We start from the raw sequence: 26119 nt of genomic DNA on the forward strand, positions 1-26119 counted from the left end.
AGATACATAATTATTCCACAAAATGTAAATGTTTCTTCAATATGTATGGCTTTCCTCATATTTATAGTGCATTTTTGTCTTTTGAAATTCAAGTGGCCAGGATAGAATTGCGTTGCTAGTGATGAAGATGGATTAAACTGCTTAAAATTTCTTTTGTGAACCTACCATGGAGCTTTTTGTTATCATTTTTACTTGCATTTTTTGTTATTGCAAACTACAGTGCTATAGCCATCACATTTATGAAAACCTATGCTGTTAGTAGAGTCTGTGTCATGTTCCTTTAAGTTCTAACAGTTCTAACGGGCATCACTGTAGTATTCTCGCATATTCTAGTCTCTCGAAAATTAAACAAAAAAAACCTATTTTGAGGAAAATATCAATGGGAGTATTTTTTCCAGTATGTTGATTAGCATACTGTAGAATTTTTCAATCATCATTTGAATGACATCATAGATTAAATTTTCAGGTAGGGGTGTGACTGGTGTGCCAAATCATATTAAAAAATACTTACTGTGACATTCAATTATTCATGTATTAACTGCCCATATAAGTCAACAATTACCTTACCTGTTTATCTTATAACCCTGGTTATAATTCTTACATATCATAGTTTGTGATAATTCAATGGGTATCTTCAGTAAATTTAATAATTTCATACACATATCTCAAATATGAAAAATACAATAGGAACAAATGTCATCTTAGCAGTACTGCTTTTTTGTGACATATATATATTTCAAAATTTCTTGCATAATCCTACTATTTAAAAACTTTCTTTAAAGTTATATTTTTTGCTTAGATGGTTGAGAAAATAACAAGGAGCTGAGAATAAAAAGAAAGGTTTGGTTGCCTGTTTGCTGCTCTGCTAAAAACTCAGCCAAGCAATATTTCATTTGGATTGAATTTAAGTTCATTTATCTTCTTTTTGAACTGTAACCAAATAAAATTTAGTATCAAATGAAGTAATCTACTTATTCAACATAAACACATGTAATTTCATTTCCTGACAAGAAAAACAAAGGAAATAAAAAGCAGGAGTCACAAAATTATGACAGAAGGTGAAAATGTCTTTTTATTCTGTCTTTCCTATTAGAACTGTTAGTTTTTTATAAAATCTGTGAAGAGATAAAAATAAAAGTTCAGAATCTGATAATTATGGGATTTATTTGGGAAGATATCCCTTTTCTGGTTACTGTCTCATAGTCAGTATGACCCACAGAAAAGACCTGAAGCTTCCCCACTCAGTGTGTGAGGCAGTCCATTTCAAAGTGAGTTCAAATCATCTAGAGGATGAGGAAATATTGAACCTTCATGTTTCATGTCCAAGGTAAGAGTTACGACTTCCCAGTTAGCTTATGTTGAGGCACCACCCACTTTGGAAGTTTCACCTTCTTTTGGTGGTAATCTCAGGAACACCACATGCTTTCAAAAATAAGTTTTTCACAATATTTTGAAGCAGAGTCAAAGGTCCTGGATTTACTCCCCAGTCATGGAATATGGCTCTGAAATTGATATGAAATCAGTGTATCTGTAGACTTCCCAGCTATAGTTATTGAAGTCTAGACTGTGGTTATCAGTTTCAAGGGAGATCTGAGCTTTTTTGTGTATGTCACATAGGGAACTTCTCTGATGTCTAGCCAACAAAGGTCGATAAACAAATGATATTTTGCACTAGCCAAGTCTTTAGGCAACTTTAACCATTAAGTATTTCGAGCTGTGTTGTTTATATCTATTGAGTGAGAAAAGACAACCTTGGTACACAATGCTGACCATGGAGATCCCAAGGCTTGTCACAGGAACCATGCAGTGGCAAGCCTTCCTAAGGATTTTTAAAATTTTCATATTTCACTAACAAGAGTAGATAAGACATTAAAAAACCACTATCTCAACACCTAACAACTTCTCATTTGTGAAGTCTGACACTTGAAATGTTCAAGTATCTGACAAGAACAGCTACTTTTTGCCACATACCTATATGGATTATTGCTGTTTATCATACAGAAATATCTGGTTCATTATAATGGCTCAGGTCATATCTGACAGTGAAGCTGTCTGAAGAGATTAGTAGGTTGTGTCCAGTCCACTTCATCAGAAATTCCCTTTTGTCGGGACAGTTAAAGTCGGGTTCCAATTAGAGGAGAAGAGGAACTGTTGTTTTGCCAGAAGGACACTTCTTTTCACAGGGCTTTCCTGAAGTAAATACGTTGTCATGAATAATTAAGAGAATTCTTGGTGGGATTATATCATTAAGTGGTTCTAAGTCACTATGAAAATTTAGGATAAAGCTCTATAATGAAGGAAAAAGGATACATTTTTTTTAAGGCAGCATCTATCTGTTTGCTACTTTACTCCTTTACTGATAAGAGGATGAGTACTGACACATCTGCATTTTGTTGTAAAGCTTTCTGAGCTATAGCAAGCTTGATATAAGGGAAACATAACATAAAGATTAGTAGTTAATCGTGAAACTTTATTATAGCTGATAACTCAGTGCAATAAATGTTGCTTCTGGTAATAAGGATTTCACCGATCACAGTTAACCTCTCCAGAAAGCAAGCTCTGGTTATAGGTAAAAATATTAATTTTCTAATTGCTTGTACTCAGAACAATTTACCCATTTGAGGTCTTACAGTTTCTGGGCTGTGCTCAGACTGGAAATATACCTTTAATATAAAAACTCAAAAGCAAGGGGATTGATAAGGCTATTCATGCTAGATTTTTGGTCAGAGAAAGTGTCAGAGACCAGATGAAAGCACATTTTTTCAAGGAATTACGCCACACATGAATGAGTACTATAAAGACACAATTCAACTAAGAACAGTTATAAAATAAGAGAACGTACAGATTCAAGGTAGATAAAGCTGATCAGGCAATGGATCATCAGAAAAGCATTTATCATAAACTGAGAGTCAAGTATGCCCTGATACTGCAGAAAATCAGCAGTCATATGTAATACCTTTGTTTACATATGCAAACATAAGAGGCCTGAAATACTTAGCATGGTAAAGGTTCAAGTGGAGTATTCTGTGTGATTTTGGGCATCCTACCTGAGGGAAGTAAGGATCAGTTAGAGAAAATTCAGAGGAAATCAATAGAAAAATGTATCATAAAAATGACTTAGAGCGAGAGTTCATTAAATGTGGCCTACAGAAGACTGAGAAGATATTGCAAAGAGGAAAAGTCCTCCACTCCCTTGGGCTCAAAACCACGCACTTGGAAATGCCACTGTTTTACACAGATGACCTGAGGGACACAGAATAATAGCATGGTACAGCATGAAACAGATTTTAAAGAAAAGAGCCAATTTCAAGAAGATGCAAAATGTGAAAGTATAGCACTAAAATGGTTTCAAACACACTTCTGGATTTTGCTACTGCATTCCTATCAACTTTGCAGAGGACATCAAATTGGGGGTACCATCCAATATGGTGGAGGGTGGGGTTGCTCTTCCCATGCAAAAGAATTGGCCAACAAGATTTTCATTAAATTCAGAAAAGACAAGTGCAAAGTCCTGGGTTTAGGAAGGAATAAACCCTTGCAATGATAAAGGTCGATGAACTGGTGAGAAGCTCTAGGAAACAGCCCTGGGGACCGCAGGCAGTGAGCTGGGGAAGAAGTGAGCAATGAGCCCAGGCAGCAGAGATGGGCAGCAGCGTCCAAGTGAGGATCACCAGGAGCACTGCCATGAGGCTGGGGGTTGTTTCCTCCCACCCAGAACTCCCTCTTAAACCACATCTAAACATTGTAGCCAGATTTGTGCACACAGACACATACACAATACACAGAAGTGTACTGTACGTTGCTAAAGTGAAGCGGTATCAGTGGAGGGCCACTTCAGTGGTCAGGGCTGGAGACACGGCGTGTGAGACAGTGAGTGAGCAAAGATTATTGTTCAGCCCAGAGAAGGGAAGGCTCCAGAGACACAAACACACTTGGAGGTTTTCAAGACTTGACTGGACAAATCTTTGAACAACCTGATCTCACAGCTGGCCCTGCTTGGAGCAGGTGGTGCACTAGGGATCTCCTGAAGTCCCTAACAAAATTAATTATCCTATGAAACACATTATTTATCAGATATGTTGGGGGTTTTATTGAACTGTATATAAAACCCGTAATTTTGACCCAAGGAGAGTGGGAGACCAAGAAAAGGTAGGACTTGAAGTGTTAGGGACGTTATTTTAACCTTTGAACAGTCCCTTAAAATTGCAGGAAAATTTAGCATATATCCTACAACCATAAGATATCAAATAAATTTTATTTTGAAAATCTGAAGGGATACTTAAAATCAGAACAATCTTAAACACCAGAGCCCTGACAAAGGGCCAAAATAGGAAGAGAACATTTGTGCACTGCAATTCCTCTGCTTAAGTCAGCAACCCATTTCACTAGTTCACCTAGTTAAATAGCACAGCATTATTATTTTATGAGGAGGAAATGTCTTCTTACCTTGAAAAGAAATATTTGGACACCAACTTCTAAATAGTCTTTTCTTTTTTAGATGTTCAGAAAAGATAAATTTTAAAGAAATTAAATTTTATGAAAACCTGATATGAACAATTTATCATCAGGCAATTTCCAGACTCTATAGACTAGGAAAAAAAAGTGGTTTTTTTTAATATCTTCATAATATCTATAGAAATAGTATTATTTATAAGTCACAAGATTTCCATCAGTTGCTTTAGAAAGAGCTGAGGCACAAGACCAAACTCCCAAAATTTAGGAGAATATTTTGTGCAAGCTGTATCAAAGTAGTTATCACAACATGTGCTGTGAGTACCACCACCGTCTCCCAGCTCGTTCAACTTTGCTTGTTCCTGTATCTAGCCAACAAATGGAATACATGAAATTATTCATTCATAAGTCCAGCAGGATGACTGAAAAATAACCCTTTCTTGCACAAAAACATTTAGGGAGGATTTTTATTCTACCAGACTTCCAGGTAAAAGTGTTCACTAAGTGAGTTCAATCTTATTTTATTTAGATATTAGTTCTTACATTGAACGAAGTGGAGAAAAGATGAGGCTAAAATAGTCCCTACAGAAACTTTGCTTACTCCAAACATCATCTGGAGGCAGAAAATCTCACGTTTCAAGATTCAGGAATGATAAAATCACCTTCCTGCTACCAACTGAGAACATGAATATGAACACAGCTAAAACAGTCCTGGCACTGGCTTACGAATCAGTATGTTTTTTTCTTTCCTTTGTGTAGCTGTTGCAATAGATTTTCAAAGAATCTGTCTGTTTGCACAGCAGATCCTGTCTTGATACAAAGAGTTGGACCAGATCTCTGGAGGCCCCTTTCAAACCAAGGGCAAAGGAAAACATTTTTCCCTGTTTATATTCCTTTCGTTGGTGAAAGAAGAAAGAAAAGAAAGAAGAGGGGGAAAAAAAAGGAAAACATATGAGAAGAGCGGAATGTGATAATCTGCTCTTTTCTGAGATACCAGGGTAACTGGTTACTGTGAAGAATTACAGCTTTTGCAGTGTGCTTTCTTCTTCTGATCCACTTGCCTGTGTGTCATTTTGCTGCTACTAGCAGGATTTCAGGATTTCTCTTAGATAACCTTTAGAGAAACAGAATGGCCTCAACTCCTACTCAAGCACGATTGACCACACTAACACACTTACTTTGCTAAAGGGAGTTCAAGATTAGGGATTCACATGGAAGCAGTGAAGAATAAATATTTAATATAAACAAATAATTAACTAAATACAGGGCACTGTACCAATTATTATGCAATACAGGTCACCATAGATCATTTTATTACTCAGAAATTCTGGATTTTATCTATTTTTGCCTTATTTCTTTGATAAAAATGTGGTACAAATAAAACTCACAGTAGCTATTAAAACTGAGATCCTGATACTTCATATTTATTTATAGAAGTCAGAATGTTTTTGTTCTCTCTTAAAGAACAAAAAATCCACACTTTTGGGTTAGGGTTTTTTAAAAAAAAAATTTTTTGCTGTTGCCTGGAAACCTGTCAGGCAATAATTCTCCAAAACCATTCTGTGCTGCCCAGTTAAATTCAGAACAGAGAACTGAAATCAAGCTGTTTCAAAACACCATCTTTATCCTAGATACGATTTTCTGCATACCTCTCCCCTCACACAGAGGTACCCCAATTCTCTGCAATCATGGTGACAGGCAGGAAATAGAAATGAGCTGTCGCTTGCCTTGTGCGAGCTGGCTGATGAGTTACCTTTGTAGGCAACTGGTAGGAAATACTGTGCTTGTATCCTAATGGAGAGCCCCTCACACCGACTAGATTCAGATATGCCTACCGGAAGCATTCATTCACTTCTGGTGTTGTAAAGGCTTTTATTGCAGCTTGACCAGAATTAAAATGTGTCATTAAAGAACGCAAACAAATATCCTTTCAGTGCTAGCTTCTATAAAATGTTTCAGCAATTGTTCTGAAGATGATGTCATGACATCACACAAAGCGATTTCAGGTCACTGGAACAACATGAAAAAAAGTAAAGATTGTTTTGGTTTTTTTTCTTGCCAGGTTTACATGCACTACAAAGTAGACTAATGATCGATTCCACCCCTGTATATTGTCCCAAATGTCAGCAAAACAAAACTGAGTTGAAACCCGTGCTTTGTCTCACTGATTTCAGTTGAACCTTAGTGTCATAATAAAATTAAAAAGCACGACTCGAAGTTATAGGTTGACACCCTCTGATGAGCTTTAATTCACTATGGAAGAAAGAAGGGCAGGTGAGTTATTTAAGTGACAAAGCAGGAGACAAGTAGTACTGGAGACCAAGACATGAAGCTGCCCTAACCATCACCTACATAATTTCTAGGCTGATCACATTATCATACCATTACTTCTACACAATGCAATGCAGTGCTACACAAAGATTCCTAGATATACCTCTGTGACCTAGATGTAGTACAGAAAACACAAGTGAGGCTAATCACCTCAAACGGACCACCATCCCAACACTGCTAGGGTACTTCTTGCACAGCACCATCCGAGGTGTCTCTGCTACATGCTACTATGAGCCACACAGACTTATTTTCTCCCTCTACCTGTCTAAATCAAAGCCAGTTTTAATTGGTCTTTTTCTTATTATAAAATCTCCATTAATTGATGCTTTGTTGCTAGAAAATTCTCAAGAGACCCAGCGCCACAGGAGGATGAAGCAGTACTTCATAATCGGTTCCAGCTCTGATACAATCAGTATGCATGTTGTGGGTGTCACTTAATGTGACGTTGCATTAAGCAGCGTGGATTAACAAAGTAAATCCCTTCCTTCCCCTCATTAGTGTTGCCCAGTGAACCATGTACCTGAACCATCATGTGAAAAGCGTGTGGCTTTTGCCTTTGCGGTCCCCATCAGTGCTCAGGGTAGTAGCCCTGATTAAGCACAGTGGTTTGTCACTGAAAAGTCAACATTACCAGATCAGTTAAGTTTTACTTTAAACTAAGGTGGAAATTACAGTATCTCAGATACGTGTTAGTTCATGTCAAAATATAGCCATATTTTACGGTTTTCTTGAAACTAGGTCAGGTTACAGCCCTCACATTAAATAGTTGTGAAGCCTTTCTCTGCAATACACCAATTTTTTTCTAAAAGGTCAGTCACTCCTGTGACTACTCGCTAAATCCCAAGACTTACTGTAAGTACAACTACACATCGAAATTAAGGACTGTTCTGCCAGACTGGGAGCGAATGACTTCGTAGATTTACATATGTTTTTATAAAATGTTGTCAAGACTGTTGGGATGAGGGGTGTGGAGTGTATAAAACCAGGACATTACCTTTCAAAAATAAATTCCACTCATCTCTACTGTATTTGCAAAGTCACCGAATAAGAAATTAAACCAAACATTTTTATTTCTTTAGATCTCTTATGTGAATATGAGAGGACAAGGTATTCTGCTTAGGGAGGAAAAGCTGCCTTGCACTTAGCACTGTTTGATATGTAAACAGGAATGAGATAAAGACAAAGCAAAACAGTTGACATCAATGAAGTAAACGACATTTGCAGAACTTGATAATGAATAGCTTCTGGCTTTTTTCCTCTGAGGGAAGAGGGGCATATGAGGGAAAAGGGAGGTATTTTACTGCCTTTTTTTTTTAACCTTTGTCTCCAGCTTTTAAACCTCTTCCAGTCTGAACAAATTTTACATCCTTTGAACCATGTTACACAGTAGCATTGAGCTGGAATTTCTGCCAACCATTTAAGTGCAAAGATTTCTGCTCATGAGTAGCACAACTGAGCACCAAAGCTGGCATTTGAAAAATAGGAATAACCTTGTTAATGTCAAGAGGTAAAGCACCAGCCCAATATCAATAAATTAAACACCACATTTGGTGATAGCCAAAGCTCTTATTTGTCTTTTTCTACGCTAAGAAATCACACGTTAAGATGTGTCTTTATGCAGCACAGAAAGTTTGTATTAGCCTGTGCATTAGCAAACAGCAACTACATTCAGTAAATAGTTTTACCTTGTCGTTTTCCTGAGACAAAATTTGAAATAATCATGTAAATGCACCTGTGCTATGAAGTACATAAGTTTTTCAATACAGTGGATATACTCAAATGAAAAGTGAAAAATTACCATTTGGTCTTTGTTCTCAAAATGCCAAATGCCTTCAGGCTACAATCAGATAGGCTTTTTAAAATTTATTTTAATTATATTGATATTCTTGTGGAATAGGCTTAAATAAGAGACTCAAGCCTTCTGTAACTAAAAGTACATAAAAATGTAAATCTAGGATAATTCCATTAAAGAAAAAATTGAATGCACAACAGGAGTGAGTCAAAACAGAATTTTTCACACCTCTGGTGACATTAAAAGAAATAATAAAGGCAGGGTACATGTAATGCTGTTTCTCTGACCCTTACCATTCAGTATTTAAGAGGGCAGAATCACTCAGAAGATCGTAGTTCTGTGAATTATCACTTTACAAGCATAATTTTTAAGTTCAATATACATTAAATAAGCATAATGATGATGATGATAAAAAAGTAGCAACTCTTGAGCACTGCTGAACATGTAAAGAAAAGAGTCTGCGTGCAAGTGCAAACTGGTCCGGTCCACGTCCTGAAATGCTTCAGAAATTGTGTTTGAACTTTGCTCCTACAACCAAGAGTAATTTTGTACTCCTGTGTTCAGATTTACTTTGGCACTAGTTGCCAGGTAGATGTCATTAAGTTTATGAGCCTGGAGGCATTCCTCCACCAGCATTTGCTACTTTTTAAATGCTGATTCATTACATAAAGCATACTGGGTTAAGAGGCACAGTATCAGACCTAAAATTTAAAAGTTCTTTGGGTACCCCTTTATAACTTTCAACAGTATCCAGTTAAAACGTATAACCACTGATGGTAGTTCATGGATCACACTCGAATCAGGTGATTTACAAGAAGCCCTCTTCTTCCCATACATGCAGGCATGGCCATGTGTATTCAGGTATGAGTACTAAGCAAGTTATTTGAACAGTAAAAGACCTTTAACTAAGCCAAAACAAAGATAAGCGCTCCCCTCGCCCCTCCCCAAAAGTCACTAGTCACAGTAGTGAAGTTTAAAATACTGGAAAATATACATTATTTACACAAGAATGAAACATGTTTAAGATGGATTAATATAACTAATTAATCAATGAAATTTATTTTACTATCACAGGTTAATGCAATTATTGTTATCACAATACATGAATATGAGTTGGTGCAATGTCTAACTTTACCCAATGGTTGTACAAACCAAGAATATTCCTCTTTCTACTTAAAATAGAGTAAATGTATTTATGTATGTTTCCTATTTTGCAATCGGCCAGATGCCAATCAATCACTAGCAGCCATCCCTTAACGTATGCAGAGGGTCCTGCTTTTTGCACAGACAGCAAATTACGTGATGCTGAACTCTGGGTTCGGTTACAGAGAAATTGTGACCACTTTCCCATGCTCACAAGACCGTCCTTGCCTCCCACTGCCCCAGGGCCCAAAAGGGGGTGCAGGATAGATGCGCATGTGTGTTTCTCCCACATCATTCCAGCCCACCCAGTAAAATCATGCCTAATAAAAGTTCACGAATTAACTAATTCTGACATTAAATCTCCCGAAGTCTCATAAGCTCTGTAAACCTGAAGTAAACTTTTCAGGTTGCACACGGAGAACTCGTTTTGAAGGGCTGCATCTGAGCAGGGTACTTAATGTACTGAAGTTACACTGACATTATTCTGTATGAAAGCAGCTACCCTTCCCAGTCAAAAGAGTTTGTGTATTTACTTCACTTCTTTCATGATTTGTGCATCCAAATACAACAAAGAAACATCCTGTCCACTCTTACTGCCAAAATCCACACTGTGCTTACACACCGTGATTTGCAGTTCGTGAAATTTAGTTCTGCAGTCAAGCGAGGGTTGTATTCAAATATATTGTTTTCAAAATAAAATAAACACAGAAAAAATACAATAGCAGAATGTTTCAGAGTACCAGCCCTCCTTGCCCCACTCCCCCAGATTTATGGGAAGCTGGAATAGGAAGAGATTGGAGGGGTTGGAGAGGATTATAATTACATGCTTAAAAACCAGGCTCCTGAATAAACTACAGAGACATATAATTTGATAAGATATTCCCATTTGTTTCAGTTTTTACTTAAGAACTAACCTAACTCCATAACATACTCACTTAAGTTCACGATAGTCCATATTTTATTAAATGCTGCACCATTCCTCTTAATTGCTACCTGACTGAGGAGTCCTGTTTAAACAAGGAATTAGGTCTGGATATACAGCAAATATATGTTATGGAGATGAACATGAAGTGGGAAAGCAATCACTGAGAGCATGATGAAAATGGGGAAAGGACTGCAAGTACAAGAAAGTACAGTGACTCTGATTTCTCTAGCTGCACCTGAAACCAAAGCCATGCCCTACACAGAAGCAAACACAAAGAAATCTTCAGAAATCCAAGTGGATTAAAAAGTACAATCTCTAGCAGAAGCAGGTTTAGCCCATCTATGGTAGAAAATAAAGTCTAAGCAAACAGTAGAAAAATATTTTAAAAGGGTCATACAGGCTTTCTGTGTGTCTGTGCATTTTATTCATTACTGGGAAATTTTAATGACATAGAACAGTCACCAACCATTTTCTAAGAAATTATTCCACTAAACAAATTACTTTTCTGGTTAATGGTGTCATTTTCACCATTCATTTTCACTCTGAAAGGCCACAGATTTTTATTTTTTTTTTATTACAAGTGATCAGCATTGTTCTTAGTCTTCATAATCATCACCTTGGGTGAACAAAACAGATCATGAAACTGGCGTCAGTGTACCAGTGTCAAAATAAACACTGCAATTACTGTTTAATACTAAGCTGCAACACCAGCTCGGTAAACTGATTTCTACCCATTAATGATTTGGTTATGTTAAAACTTCATAAAGGTTAAAACAGAAATTAGAAGGTGCCAGCATTTGTCATAAGCCACAAATTACACTTCTTTGTAATTATAGTTGCAAAGGGAGTTTGTCAAATGGTTTTTCTACATTGATTCAGTGTCCTTTTCCATCATTTTAGTCAGCAGAAAAAATTCTACCAGGTTCTTTGTTTTGGAGGAGTTTCCTGATTCACAAGCTAGACTTGTTTGAACAATTTTTCTCACCTGCATTACTACTATTGGAGAAATCAGATAAAATAAGGCCTTAATAGCATGGACAGGTCACAGGCCAAAACGGCATGTTAGGAAGCGCAGAACCTCATAAATGTTTCTTCCCTGAAGTACTCTGAACTTTCCCATCCAGATCCTATATGTGAAATCTTTTTTGTTTACTTTTGATATCAACCACTGAGTCCATCAAGTCTCACATCATTTCTACTCTGCTGTACTAAGCTGCAGAAATAACACTTTGTGCTCTGACTCCAAGACGTGTATCAAACTAAGCGGAGATAGACAAGACCTATATGTAGAATAAAGAACTCCCAAAGATCATCTGGGTGATGGGTGACTGAGCAGGTGATTCAGCACTGAATCTGTCCAGCATTATACTGTATACAATAATTTTAGAAGCCAGACTCATAGAGCTGCTGTTTTTGGAAGTTGTATGAAACCAAGATCCTAATATCTTCTGGCCATTAGCCCTCAAATTGACATACTCAGAAGATTTCAATTTGTTATTTGTAGGCTCTAGACAAAACTAAGTTCAAGTATATTTTAACCACCAAAAAAAAAAAAAAATCTATGTGCAAATCCATTAGGAGTTAAAGGGAGTTGTGAATGGCACTACCCTGATACAATCAGATTTAACCTCAGTGTAGAGGTCATTTTGAGGTAAGATTAATGAAACAACTACAGGTAGAAAACTATGCTACACTTCGGGCTGACCTTGCCTGACTTTCCCAGAAAGAGGTGACTAGAGTCATGTAACTAGGTAAAGTTACTTCAGTGCAGTGAAAAATTCAAGCTAGCTCAGGGAGCTTGGGGAAGATAGTAAGTTTAAATGACAGTGAGAGGTATCATCTCTTTTAGATCTAACATTTAGCTGAGATGAGCTGAGTTCAATGACTGGCCCTTCCATACGCCAATAACAATTTCTTAAATGACCCGTTCCTGACTGGAAATTAATCTACAGTAATTGTATCAGGGTGATTTTAAGAATGACTTTTCAAATATAAATTACAGAACTGTATCATTGCTCTAGATTTATGCAACGCAATAGCTAAGTGAATCCACTGACTCTATCTCCCCCCACATATGAGACAATTAGCATCCTAGTAAAGTGCAGAGATGTATTTTGTACTTAAACTAAAAGCCAAATGAGCTCCTTTACCATTTTTATAAGTGAGTAATCTCATCTACCTATAAGCTAGGGTTTCTACAGCAATTCCATCTCTTGGAGCTACATCCATTTTCATTCTGGTGTAAAATACTGGTGGGCTGTCTAAACAGTCAGCACTTAATTTTACAGAATCACAAGGTTGGAAAAGACCTTTGAAGATCATCAAGTCCAAGATCAAATTCAACATGTATATATGTGTGTGAATTATATATATTGTTATATTATATATTGTATAATAATTATATGTTTATAATAATAGTTATACATGTATATGTATTTTTATATCTCACTCTCTAAATAGAAAAAGTTGCAAAGATTTGTTTTTCTAACAAAAGGTATAACTTAGCCCAAAACTTTATCAACAGAATTCTGAACAAATCAGAAAGCCATCTGGTTCATGTTATATTTTTTTTTTTTGCATTTTCTTTGTCCAGTTCAACCAACTTACTCCAAATACTGTTTTGTTTTATGCTCAGTGCCCTGTTAAAACTAAGATAGATGTATGTTCTGCCTTCAGTAGACTCTATACATCCCAGTGCTCTTAATTACCAAGTTGTTTCTTTCTCTTGGATTAAACAGATTTCATTTTTTCTGTCTCCTACTCTTCCTCTTTCATGCCACCAACAGATTATCCTCCTCTTATTTTCGGCATGTGTTTCCATATCATGCTCACCCCAAAGGAGACAAGAAAGAAAAAGCCTCTCTCAATCAAAGAAATAGCAAATGGTATCATGCCAAATGAAATGAAGTAAATGCAAGTTCATGGATTAAAAGTAAATGTGCAGAAGTAAAAGGACTATAGCTATCAAAAGGCAAAAGTCAAAGTGGTTTTGTACAGTCTGATGTTATTTTTTCTGTTCTGAACTGCTCACTGGCACTGAGAGGATATAAAATACCAAAGAATTCCAGATGTCTGAGTTCCTTTAGGACAACATGGAAATACAAGGCTCTACCGTACCACTCTAAGCATACAATTTATTCCTGAAAAAAAATTTTCATGTGTCCATTTACACATAGTTAGCTCTACACTTCTGGATACTTAGAATTATGATGGAGACAAAAATAGTTTTTGAAAAGTGAGGTAATCATAATGAATGATTTCTTTACCTCTGAGAGTCTGTCAATGGAGCGCTGTGCATCCACTGTCACTGTTCAATCAATATGTATGAAGAATAATACAATGACGAGGGGATTGTTAGCATCAAATGAAAGGAAATACCCAAAGGAATACGCGTTTCAGATTTATGCTCTCAAAGAAAACAGAATTTCTATAGCATTTATTCTGAAAACCAGACAAATAACAAGTCCACTTGGGACCTAAAACAAAGACACCGAGTTAAGTTTCAGGCACATTTTACTACCTTTACTTTGTTAAATAAAAAGAATCCTTGGATTTCATGTAAATTAATGATTATTAAACAGAATTTGAGCTATATTTTCTTAAAGGATCCTTTGGGAATAAAGCAGTAATGTCAAAAGCAGCTAATGTCAAAACTGGAATAAATAAATTAAACATCAAAATCTGAAGCTAATGTACCCCTGCTTTCAAGTTGAAAAATACAGGTTTAGGCATCTTGAAATTAAATTAGAACCCATGTGTGCAGGTGTGTATGTAACTAACCCTGAATTTAGAATGAACTACTCAAAACAACTGCACAGATAGATACTCCAAACAGATATTGTGAAATAAAGTCAATAACATAGAACTATATATTATGCATGAGGTGTAGGTACCTGCAAATAACAGAAAACTCCACACTTAATGTGCAAAGTAAAGCAGATGACACAAAAGAGTATTTCAGTTTCATTTTGAGAACCTAAGATGTGATCCTGATTATATCTTCTCTAATTGCAATGCTAACCTCTTAGTAACGTATCTTGTAGGACACATCTATTCACAAACATCTCACAAAAAGAGGGGGTTTAAGATGGACGAAAGAGGGGCAATTTTCAGGAAGATATGGTATAATAACTTTAACAATGGCACTACTGCTAACTATTTTCTGAATAATAAGGTGCACAGTGCTGATGAGTTATCATGCCTGCTGTGGTTAAAATAACGCCAAAAAAACAAAACAACCCAAAAGCAAAAAGGGAGCAGATTTCTTAGTTTAGGCTGCTTAGGTTTCCATCTAATTTTCATTAAAATATGAGAGTCTAAGCCTAAAGTATGAGAGACTAAGCCTAAAAGCTTAGCTCAACAGAAGTGAAGTACAGGAATAAGAAAAATTAGATTCATTAGACCACTTTAAAAAATCAATATTGGATGCAAAAAACCCCCGCCAACTTAAGTTACACTACGTACTATTTTTTGATCTCAGATGTATTGTAAAACATGCATCCTGAAATGCCACATAAGAATTAGAAAAAGTTACTTCTGAGTAACCAATAGCACTTTAAACATATGAAGATGTGTCTTAATACAACACATAATACATTTTCTATTGTCCACTCTCAACAAAACTGTGTTAGCAGTTTTATGAATATTTTTATGATTACCATCCAGCATAAAAAAAATCACACACATCAGCCATTTACTGGCATCACCTCTCTACTCTTCCTTCTTTGCAGTATAAAGAACTATGGGTGCTTGAAGATCATGCTCCAAGAGGCTAATGGAACCTGAATTTCAAAGAAAAAATAGGACAAGAAAGAAGAGAGCTAAGGAAACAAAAAACCCCAAACCAACAAACAAACAAACAAAAGTAACAAAATGTTCCTTTTGGTTCAATCCCTGTTCACTTCTGGGGACGAAAAAGAGTAAATCAAGTTGAATAATTTCATGAACCCTATTTAATCAAAAAACCTACATGAATGAGGAAGACAAAGGAAAATTCAAGTAGGTAAGAGTACTGGGGTAAAGACTGTTACCAGCAGAAACAAAAGGCAAGTGGAGGCTGCAGTTACAAGAGAGCAGGGAAAATGTTAAGGAGAACAATGTGAAAGTGCATTTATACATCAAGTATCAGTTACACATGAAGTAAAGAAGGTTAAACCTTTAAAAAAAAATTAAAAAAAGGAAAAATTCAGACATCAGTAAATAAAGGATAAACATGAAAATAATAAATGGTATGTAGCAAATGTAAACAAAACAAAAAGATAATAGAGAAAATGTACACAATTCTTCTGATATTGAAATTATTCCAGGTTACATAGGTAAAATACTCACTAAAGCGAGTTTAAACCTGCTCCAGAATCTCAGAAAAATATATCTGTTTCTCCGCTCTCCATTCCCTTCCTAGTAACTAGCTGGTAGAGTTTAGCTGCCAGACCTCACTGGAATCTAAGTAAATGGAATTGCCTCATTTAATTTGGAATCTGCAGGTCTTGTCCTTATCATACTACTGGCTGCGATTCAGATTTTCACAGTAGCATTGAATAAGGACAGCTAAGAAACAAACATTCATAGTTAAAGTTTTCACTACCGAGCTGAAATGTAAGCAAATCATGTCAGGAAGATGTAAACTCATTGAATGATGTAATTTTTATGTTATTTGCTACCATGTGGGTTAAAAAAAGCAAACAACAAGCAAAACCGAACTGTTTCAGTTCTCCACAGGGCTTCACTGATCCGTATTCACTTCCTGTACTGAAACAAACTCCAGCAAAATTAACTGAAACTTAGCACCTTTGTTTTAAAAAAAGTGTTTGAAACTGCATCTTCGTGTTACCCCATTATTTAGAAAGTTTGTCAAGCAGCCTTGAAAAATCTTCTACCCCAAAGATCCTTTGCTGTCTTGGCATGCTAAAATATATAGCTGGCGCTACATATATGACTGCATTATCATATAAATGTTAATGTATGTAAAATGCAAGCTTTTTTTTTTTGGAGAAAAGGAATGCGCTGCATGTAAACAAGTTGGCATAGAAAAATTGCACAATACCAAAAAATTACAAATTCTTTTGTTCAACCAAAACCTGAATGTTTCTTTCCAGTTCAAAAGACCTTTGGAAGAGAAGAAAGATGATGGAAGCAGCAGAGAAATGAAAAAGTTGAGCATAAATACATTGGTTATGTTCACATATGTGCATGGACACATCAAAGGAAAGTATATTACTTGGAGTCATCTAAAATATAAGAAAAAAAATAAAATACATGTTGCCTTTGAACCTCTAAGAAATATTTTTAAAATCTCTAATGACTCCAGCAAATGTCTCATAAAATCTTACTTCAAAATAATCTAATCTCTGCATCTAAACACCTCAGCTGCTACGCAAAATGTTTGTAAGTAGAAAACCCCATAAATATAGAATTCAATTATATTACATAAAAAATTTAATTTAGCTTGGATACCCAAAGAGAGATAACGTTTTCCCAGAGTGCTCCAATTACTTTTGGCAAGGTAAAACTTTTTCTAGAATAATTCCAGGATAATAATTTGAAAATTAACTTTTTACTCAGCCTTCATTACAAAAGGAGTATGTTGGAGGAGGATGGTAGCAAGATCACAAATTTCAGATATTGCCTTTGTGAATCACCTATATACATAGCCATCCAGTCTTTAAAAATTCCTTATCCTCTGTGAAATATCAAGTGCCCTTCTAATTTTTTAAGGTCTTGGTTCATATGTCAGTAGGGTGGTCACTGCTAAGTACAGGAAAATGAACATAAAGAAAGTAGAAATGAGTGTTAGGTTCTCTGTATGATTTAGTGCAAGATAAAAAGAATAGATTGGGAAAGGGAAGTGGGAGACTGATTCAAGTTCTTCCTCTTCATCACTGACATATTTACAATGAACTTAAATGCCAAAAGATATGTGGCAGAAAAATCTGAGAAGTGATAGACAAACTTCAAATCATTAGCTTAATAGTTGCCACAAGAACTGTCATATATTGTTGAAAGTGTTAATTAAGCACAAGTTTACAGGAAATATGCTAAAGAAAATACAGATATTGAAGAAAGTACACATATGCAAAGGAGAGGAGTTAATAGAGAAGATTCAGCTGATTTTCAATAATTGTAAAAAATTATACGTCTATTAACTCTCACTAAAAATCAGTGAAGAATCTTTTATGATTCTGTAGGCACCTTAAATGAAAGAAGCCTTTTGGGGACTCTATTGGCTCAGAGGCAGCTTTTAAGCTCAGATGTTGGGCCTTGGTGCTGGCTTGATCTGGGGTCAGTCACGCCTATCCTGTGCCCAGGCCCCCACCTGTGGGCTCATGAACTGGCCTAGTCTTATTCCCATCCGCATGGCCCTGCCCAGCTCTCTGGGCAGTGTCCAGCCCCACTGACCATCCCTGGACCTTCTGGGTTCCATAGGGATGTGCCAGGAAGGAGAGGGCCCTGTTCCACTGATAACTCAAAGGAGGCCTAGCAAAAGTATTGCTACAATTTAAGAATGATTTCAAGGTTCAAAAGTCTCACCCGGTATGTTTTCCCTGAATATGTCTGGGAAGAGATATTTTTTTAAAAAAAAAAAAGTAGAAACAATGGGCTGCTGCTATTTGCACAGAAGAACTAGGAAGGGGTTTTGGCCAAGTAGAACTAGATGGACTTGACCCTCATGGCCATTCAGCTGTGGGGATGGTAAGCCTAAGATCTCCTGTCACAGCTTTTCTCCCCTCCTGTGCCCATACAATGGAAAATCTTTTCCTGAAATGGAAAAGCTGAGGACCCTCTGAGTTCCTCCTAAACGTAGATACAATGAATGCCAATTTCCTCATTGCCTGGAGCTTTATTCTGCCCATAAGATTTTAAAACAAAGTTGATTCTCAACAGTGAAATTCATAGAGCTGACACACTTGACTTTACTGGGGCGAGAGACTGAGTGTTTTGGTACAATTAACTTATGCTGAGTTTCAGCACACGAAGTCTAATGGCAATTTGGTAAAGGGGTGTAACTTGGCACTTTATATAGAAATTATTATTCCAGCAGGATTACCACCTGTGGGAAAATCTGATGTATCCCTTCCAGATCTAGTAATTTCATTCACAGCATTTAGATCCAACCAATTTTGAAAGACAGGTCTAAGACTTGTTTGGATTTCATCCTAGTCACCCAAGAGCGAGATCAGCAACAAGTAATTCACGAAGGAAAGGGATCACAACGATATTGTGTAACCACCTTTGTGAATCTGGACACTGCTGGGCTTTATGGGGGTACTGAAACTTTAAATCAAAGTGAATATCTATGAGGAAAAAAGTAGTATGTCGGACTTGAGTACAAGCAAATGGCATGGAACATCAGATGACTGGAACATCTCTAAAATGCTGATTTTGTCAATTAGGTGGGACTAATTAAAAAAAAAAAAAAACCTCCTTTTCTTTCTGAATTTACCTTGTATCATTAGACCGCCACAAGCAAGTTTGTAGACAAATGGCACTGATATGGAAAACTGTTATTTCCAAGATTGATATTTCTTTCTGTTGCATTCTAAATGATTGGAAAGAAAAATGTCATCAAAAGATAAAAGGAAAGAAAATAAAGAGAGAAGGCACCTACACATGCAATGTCTTTCTGGCTTTATATCTACAACAGTAAGAAAATGAAGAGGCTGCCTCCTAAGTATGCTGAATTGGGGATAGCTGGGGTAAGAGGCCACTCACACTCTTGAAAATTCTCATCTTGAGCTCTTGTGTGTGAGGGAAAGTAGGAAGGGGGATCAATACAGATGAGGCTACAATAATCAATGTTTTGCACGCACTGTATTAGTGTTTGTTAGAAAAGATGATGACTGGAAACACAAAAAATCAGACGTAAGGATTTGCACTTAATGCCTTTGAGAAGTGTCTACTGGGATCTTTTCTCCATCATTCACTTTCCTTCACTGTAATTTCTAAGCCCCTTTTGAAGATCAACCTTATCCTTTAGAGTCAAGAATGTTTTCCTCTATCAAGCAAAGAGGTTTTGATCAGTTTAGGTTTTTAATGAGAAATTGAATCACTTCACTAAAATTACTACCTTATATGTGAAATTAACAGAGTTTTCTTATTGACAGTGAAGAGGGCACCTGTACCGAAAAACTGTAAAAGAAGATGCACCAGTTCTGTGAACTGATCTACATCTATTGCTGCAGAAGTTTCACTGCTTTTTACAGAGTGAGAGAAGCCACACTGACAGAAAGCACACACTGTAGTGTACATCATAGTTCTGTGGGAGAAAGGGAAGCTTTGCACATCTGGGAACAGCAGTCTGAAAATGCAAACACAAAATGCACTCCCCCACCATAGTCCAGCTTCTGCACAAATGTGTATATTAACATTTTCCCCAGCCTGGAGTTTAGTTTTACACATACAGCTCATTTACAGGCAGGGTATTTTAACCTATAGACATTGTGTGACAAAGATCTGACATTACAAGGAAGGGGTTGTTTTACTAAGAACCATCTGTCAGAATCACCTTGCAACACTAAGAGCACCGTATCAGTTTGACGATGCTACCAGTAAGCGTACAATCAATTAGGAGAAACAGCAACCTTATTTAAACTGAAAACGGTGACGTCAAATTGAGTGGATGCCAAACTCACCGTCATTTCTGTAACCATTTTCTATAGTAAGGTAGCCTTGAGCTATGTTTCTAGTATATGTATACAAATGTAATGACATGACTTTTAATGACAGTAAGTTTCTTACATATAACTATTACACAAAGAAATTCTTAAGATTGTTGTATCTACTACACCTTTGGAATATCAACACTAATATGAAACACTTGATCCATAATAACAAAAGCAATTTATTTTGTCAGATTTTTCCCACATTGTTTCTTTCCTGAGTTTCTGATCTCTCCTTTTAGTACCTTTTCTTCATTCAAATTTAAAACAATTCATAAGCTGATGTATCGTCATTGGCACATCTTTTCTTTGCTCTCCATGTCACTTTGGTTGCAAGATTCACCATTCACCATCCACCTCTAAGGCCATATCTACTGTAACTATGAGGATAAATTAAATGTGCTAGAAAAGCTAGCACATACTCCTATTATGAGGTTAACCTCTGCACACCAGAAAAGCAATGTTTTCAGCAATGGGCTGCATCTTTATGCAGGGGAAAAATAAAAAATAATAAAAATCAAGGGCAAGTTGAGAATATAGCTTCAAAATTCTAATCTCTATTACATATCACCATCAAGATAAACACAATTCTGCAGTTCTTTTGAAATACACCAAGTTAATAGAAATTTTGGACATTTCAATCAAGTATCTGCTGATAAAAATCAGTTCCTGAATGAAAAGAACACATGGCAGTAGTTGTTGTCAATCAAAAAGCCTTGAGTTGCCTTTTTGAGACTGTCTCTCCATTTCTGATAGGCTCCCCCTGCTAAATCTTTAAAAATGATCTTACCTTTCAGGAATTGCTTCCGTCTTTATCCATCATGACCCACACACAGATACGGTGGGAGATATACTCACTCAGATCCCTTCCTACACAGATTTAGATGGCTTACTTTAAGATCCTAGTTGTACACAGGTTCAACTGAAAGTTCTGCCCTAGCAGTCATAATCCTTGTAAGAATGTACATTTGCAGTTCTGAGCTCAAGCTCCCTCTCAGGATGGCATCAAACACCAGAGAATCAGAACCTAACAACTTCCCCAACACACTGGGGTGAAACCCCAGCCTCTCAGTGACTCCAAAGGGGAGGGATTTCCCCTTTTGGTTATTTACATTAGCTCTTAATCCAGGATTATATACTGCTTGGTACAGTGCCTCTCACCTTTTTCAGCATCAAGTCCAACAATAAACACTATTGACAATACTCCTTTGACTCTTTAAGGTACTTTTATTTAAAATGACCTTAAAAAATAATGCTGTGTCTCATTTCTCATATTGAAATTGCTTAAGCAAAGAATGAAACAATAGGGATATCTTGTGATCTTAACAGCCATTATCTACTAAGAATGTTCAGCCTTCTATATAGAGGTACAATATTAAACAGCATGAAGAGGAACAGAAAATTATCAAAAAAATAGTTGGGCATGAACCACCTATAGTTTGAAAAGGGCTGTTATCTAATTAAATTTACTGGTAGAGTCAAGATTACACTTGCTTAAAGAAAACATGACAAATTCACTTATTAATGTTATCAGAATGATATGATCTCATCAAAATTTGACTAAGCCAGAAATAATGAATGTATAACAGAGGCCAAATCCTGCCTTCCTGAATCATGTACAAGTTTGATGCAGTAGAAATTCACTCCTAGTCTAACTCCTAATCAACCAAGAAAGATCTGGCCCACTGAACCACTCAGGAGTTTAAGGTAAGAAATACTAGACTCAAAGACTCTCTCAGTAATACAAGATATAATCTACTCTATGTAGCCAAAGCAAAGCTTTATTGATAAAAGCAGCTTTATTCAAATGTTCGGCTATAAAGTTCTTCTAAAGAGTTGGCACTGCAATGTTCAGACATCTATTTAAAAATACTATTTGTTCTTTTTGGATGCTTATCAGATATCTTATCAGATAAAGCTTTGTTCATGTGAATCTAATTATTCAGGTTTTTGCTAAGTTCTTTCCTGTTGGAGCTTTTTGCAAAGTGACTTCAAACTGAGGGTTCCCAAACAACTTTTGCTAGAAGAGGAATAAATTAATGATCAGGAGCTCAGAATCCTTTGGGTTGTCAAAGGATTTAAAACGTAAGAGTGTAACTCTTCCCCTCCCCACCTTTCTTTTGAAGTGGGTCAATTTACATTGTACTAAAGCAACTTGGCTTCAGCTTTCTTCAGAGCTAGTGCATTATGCTATTCTGTATAATACCTTAAATGCTAACAGCTTAGAACATTACCAGACAAGAGTAGTCTGAAGACTTGTGTTTAATAAAAAAATCAGAATCAAGTACATTTTTGCTGCAAAAATGAATGTGGCATCTTTCTATTTACAGGTCCAAATCTAGGAATAAAATTTTATTCAAGTACTAGCAAGAGTGAAACATACAAACATTGAAAAAAACCCATGGGGAAAAGGCTTAAAGCATTCATTTTACATAATTTTGGTTATTACTTGTCTTTTATAGTTACTTCTTATAATTATAAACTTAGCTAATTTAGGAGAAGATTTTAAATACCAAATAGGCTTTTTTTTATTTATTAGAAAGGACTGAAGAATGAAAGGCAAATGATCTAATTCAGGAAAAAGAAAATAATTTGAATTAATAAATTTTGAGATACTCCCAAATTTCCTGAAAAATATGAATTTCCAAATTTGTTAAACACTGGAAGTGTGTTCAGCCTTCAACACGCTACATTTAGGTGTCTATACACAGGTCTTTATGTTAAGCTCTAACTATTAAAGGGGATGTAGTCAGCACAGATTAAGATGCCACAAATGGGGTTCAGTTCACCCCAAAACACACATCTTTGTGTAAGTCTACACAGAGCTGAGTATGGACTCAATCTCCTTTGACTACAAATGGGAGCCAAGACAACCAGCTCATGTGGAGACACACGCAGAGATCTAATTATAGCTGTCGGGTGCTGAATCTTATCCTTGGTTTCAAAGCAGTCAAAATTTTGTTTCTCAATGATATGAAGTAAAGTAAGTATCAAAACAAGGATGGAAATATCATTTATCATCAAAATCGACTTATTCCATAAAAAAGTCTACTTTTAATATGTTTCTCCTGAAGACCAAATGTTTCACCAGGAAAAACAAAACAAAACATAGAAAAACCCAAAGACCAACCCACAACACCAAAAAAACACCAAAAACAACAAACCCCAGACCTACTCTAGTACAGGGAAGATGGTAAAAAAAATAACAAAGAAGCTTCCTTTCTTGTTCTCCTTTATGTCAATAATCCTAATGAATACAATACTCTGATCTTAAGAATAGGCACAAGTACTCCAGAAATAAATTCTTGTGAACAGGTACTCAATAATAAATAATTTTAGAGCTCACTGAAAAGTTAGGACACAAACACTAACTGTTGGAGGCAGGGTTGCTCAACAGCAAAGTGGGACAAAAAATGAAGAAAAATATTAAAACTAAATATAAAGTTGTTTTCCTACCTGTGTGCGGACAGATTACTGAGGTACAGGGTGTATTTTTCTTCAGCAGACAGCCCATCCATCATCAAGTAAAAAACATGAAAATTACTCTGGTTGAGAGGCTGCATAATGACACGAGATTTCTCCAACATGTATGTATAAATCCTAGCTGATTGAGAAACAAACAAATAAATTCATCATTACACTGATTGCTCTGAATTTATATATTTTAAACCATTCACCATTGCAACAGTAAAGAATAAGAAATGGTTCTTATAAAACAGTGTGAGGTGAACATATAAAAATAATACCATTAATTCTACCACAGTTTTCTATATAAATTATATATAAAGCCCTAATTCCATTGAATTTAGTGGAATAAATGCCTTACTTTGCTTACCTACTGTCTTACTTTAAAATTACTTATTTCATTTTAAAGATAACAATGTTGATTTGTACTGTTTTGCTTATTTGAGGAGCCAGTTGTATTTGGCAAGACCTTCTAAGAGACAAGCTATTAGCCATCTCACCAAAGTATAGACATCTGAGGGTTGGCATCTACTCTAAGCTCCTTCTTAATGGAGAGAAACAGACACAAAAGATATCACGGTGTCTTGGAGAAACTAGACTTTGAACATTTTCCTCCTTCTCTGTTGGCAGTCCAGAACACGCAGGTTAATAGTTTAATAGTTAACTTATAGATGGCTGCAAAGAGAGAAATCCTCTACAGAACAGGTCATCAACGTGCTCAGTAACCTGTGCCTGGGGAAACATCTCGGAAGGGCTACGGTGACCTGGCCAAACAAGAAGTCATGTGAATCGGCACATCTGGGAAGAAGGTGAAGGAGAATGAACCTGATTGCTATTTGCCTACAGAAATGCTGATTACAGGATCATACAAAACCTCAGGCTCCTAAAGGTTCTGAGGGAGGCAAAGCACAGAAGCAGAGAAAATGATCCTTGAGGTCTCTTCCAACTTGGTATTCTATGAAATACTGGGCCATCAGATCCATTCACCCGTTTCACGAGATTACAGGCATTTTAGAGGTACATGTGAAGTGACAGTGGGAGATTTGCTGTTTCAGGCAGATTACTCCAGCCATCCATTGAGTGCACACCACCACCACCACCAGCACCACCATACAGCTCCAAATGCAGCTAGCCTGCAGCTAGAGGTCAGGGTTCTCCCTGTGAGGTGGGACCCGGTTCCAGTTCCCACTTATGCCACCATTTATTATTCTTTATCTCATCATTGGTCAATGTAGAATACTTTCTGTGGTGCAAAGACCAGAAGCATGTCCCTTACCACAGCTGAGAACCCCCATCTCCAGGACACTGTACATTCTGTTCCAGCTTTATTCTTTTCGGTCTGCAATATGTCAAAGCTTTCACAGGGTCTTAGCAGGCACCCTTACCCTGGCAAAAGCTGTTAAGTTAGGAAGATAAGGTGCTCTTTTGGGTTTGAGTAACAAGGTCTTGGTAGTTAGGGGGGCTGCAGGAAGGGCTTCTGTGAGAAGCTGCTAGAAGCTTTTCTTGGGTCCAACAGAGCCAATGCTAGCCAGCTCCAAGATGGACCTGCTGCTGACCACGGCTGAGCCAATCATCAATGGTGGTAGCACCTCTGGGACAACATAGTTAAGAAGAAAGAAAAAACCCAAACAACAAACAAGCAGAAGTTTTTTGCAGCCAGAGAAAGGAGTGAGATGTAAGAAACTTTGCAGACACCAAGGTCAGTGAATAAGGATGGGAAGGAGGCACTCCAGTCTCCAGAGCAGAGATTCCCTCGCAGTCCCTGGAGAAGACCCTGGTGAGTCAGGCTATTCCCATGCAGCCCATGGAGGATGATAAGGAGTAGTCATTCCACCTGCACCCCATAGAGGACCCCATGCTGGAGCAGGTGGAGACACCTGAAGGAAGCTACAACCATGTAGGAAGCCCACACTGGAACAAGATCCTGGCAGGACCTGCAACCCATAGAGAGAGGAGTCTACACCAGAGCAGGTTTTCTGGGGGAACTTGTGACCCCACGGGGGATACACAGGGAAGCTGGAGGTAGTTCCTGAACAATCATTGACAGAAAAAACTGGTACATGGCACACCATAAGACATTTACCATACATCATTTTTGAGCTGCTCATGTTTTTTTAATTGTGGGTTTGGGGGGTGGTTTTTAAGCAAATTGGGTTTAAGCATAAAATAGCACTGAGTTCTTCAGTACAGTCAAAGCTGTTGCATTTCTAGGCACACGCAGTAGCACAGCTTCAGCTACATGAGACCTGAAGTTTGAAGGCAGAGTAGGAATTTAAAGTCTTCTAAAGATTGGGAGAGTTGACACAGTATTTTCAGAATCGGTTTTGGACTCAAAAGTATCACCCAATGCGAGGC

The 26119-nt window shown here is 36.9% G+C and overlaps 1 protein-coding gene across 1 annotated transcript in view; it reads right to left on the reverse strand.

Moving 5' to 3' along the window:
* The window catches only part of MYO16 (myosin XVI), a gene marked incomplete at both ends in the record, with an annotated part of 300019 nt that overhangs the window by 130540 nt on the left and 143360 nt on the right, over positions 1–26119 (reverse strand). The window contains 1 exon segment of the mRNA XM_084276764.1: positions 23756–23903. Within this exon segment, the coding sequence (XP_084132890.1) occupies positions 23756–23903 (148 nt within the window).

Source organism: Gallinula chloropus (assembly GCF_964237585.1).
Source record: "Gallinula chloropus genome assembly, chromosome: 1".
NCBI lineage: Eukaryota > Metazoa > Chordata > Aves > Gruiformes > Rallidae > Gallinula > Gallinula chloropus.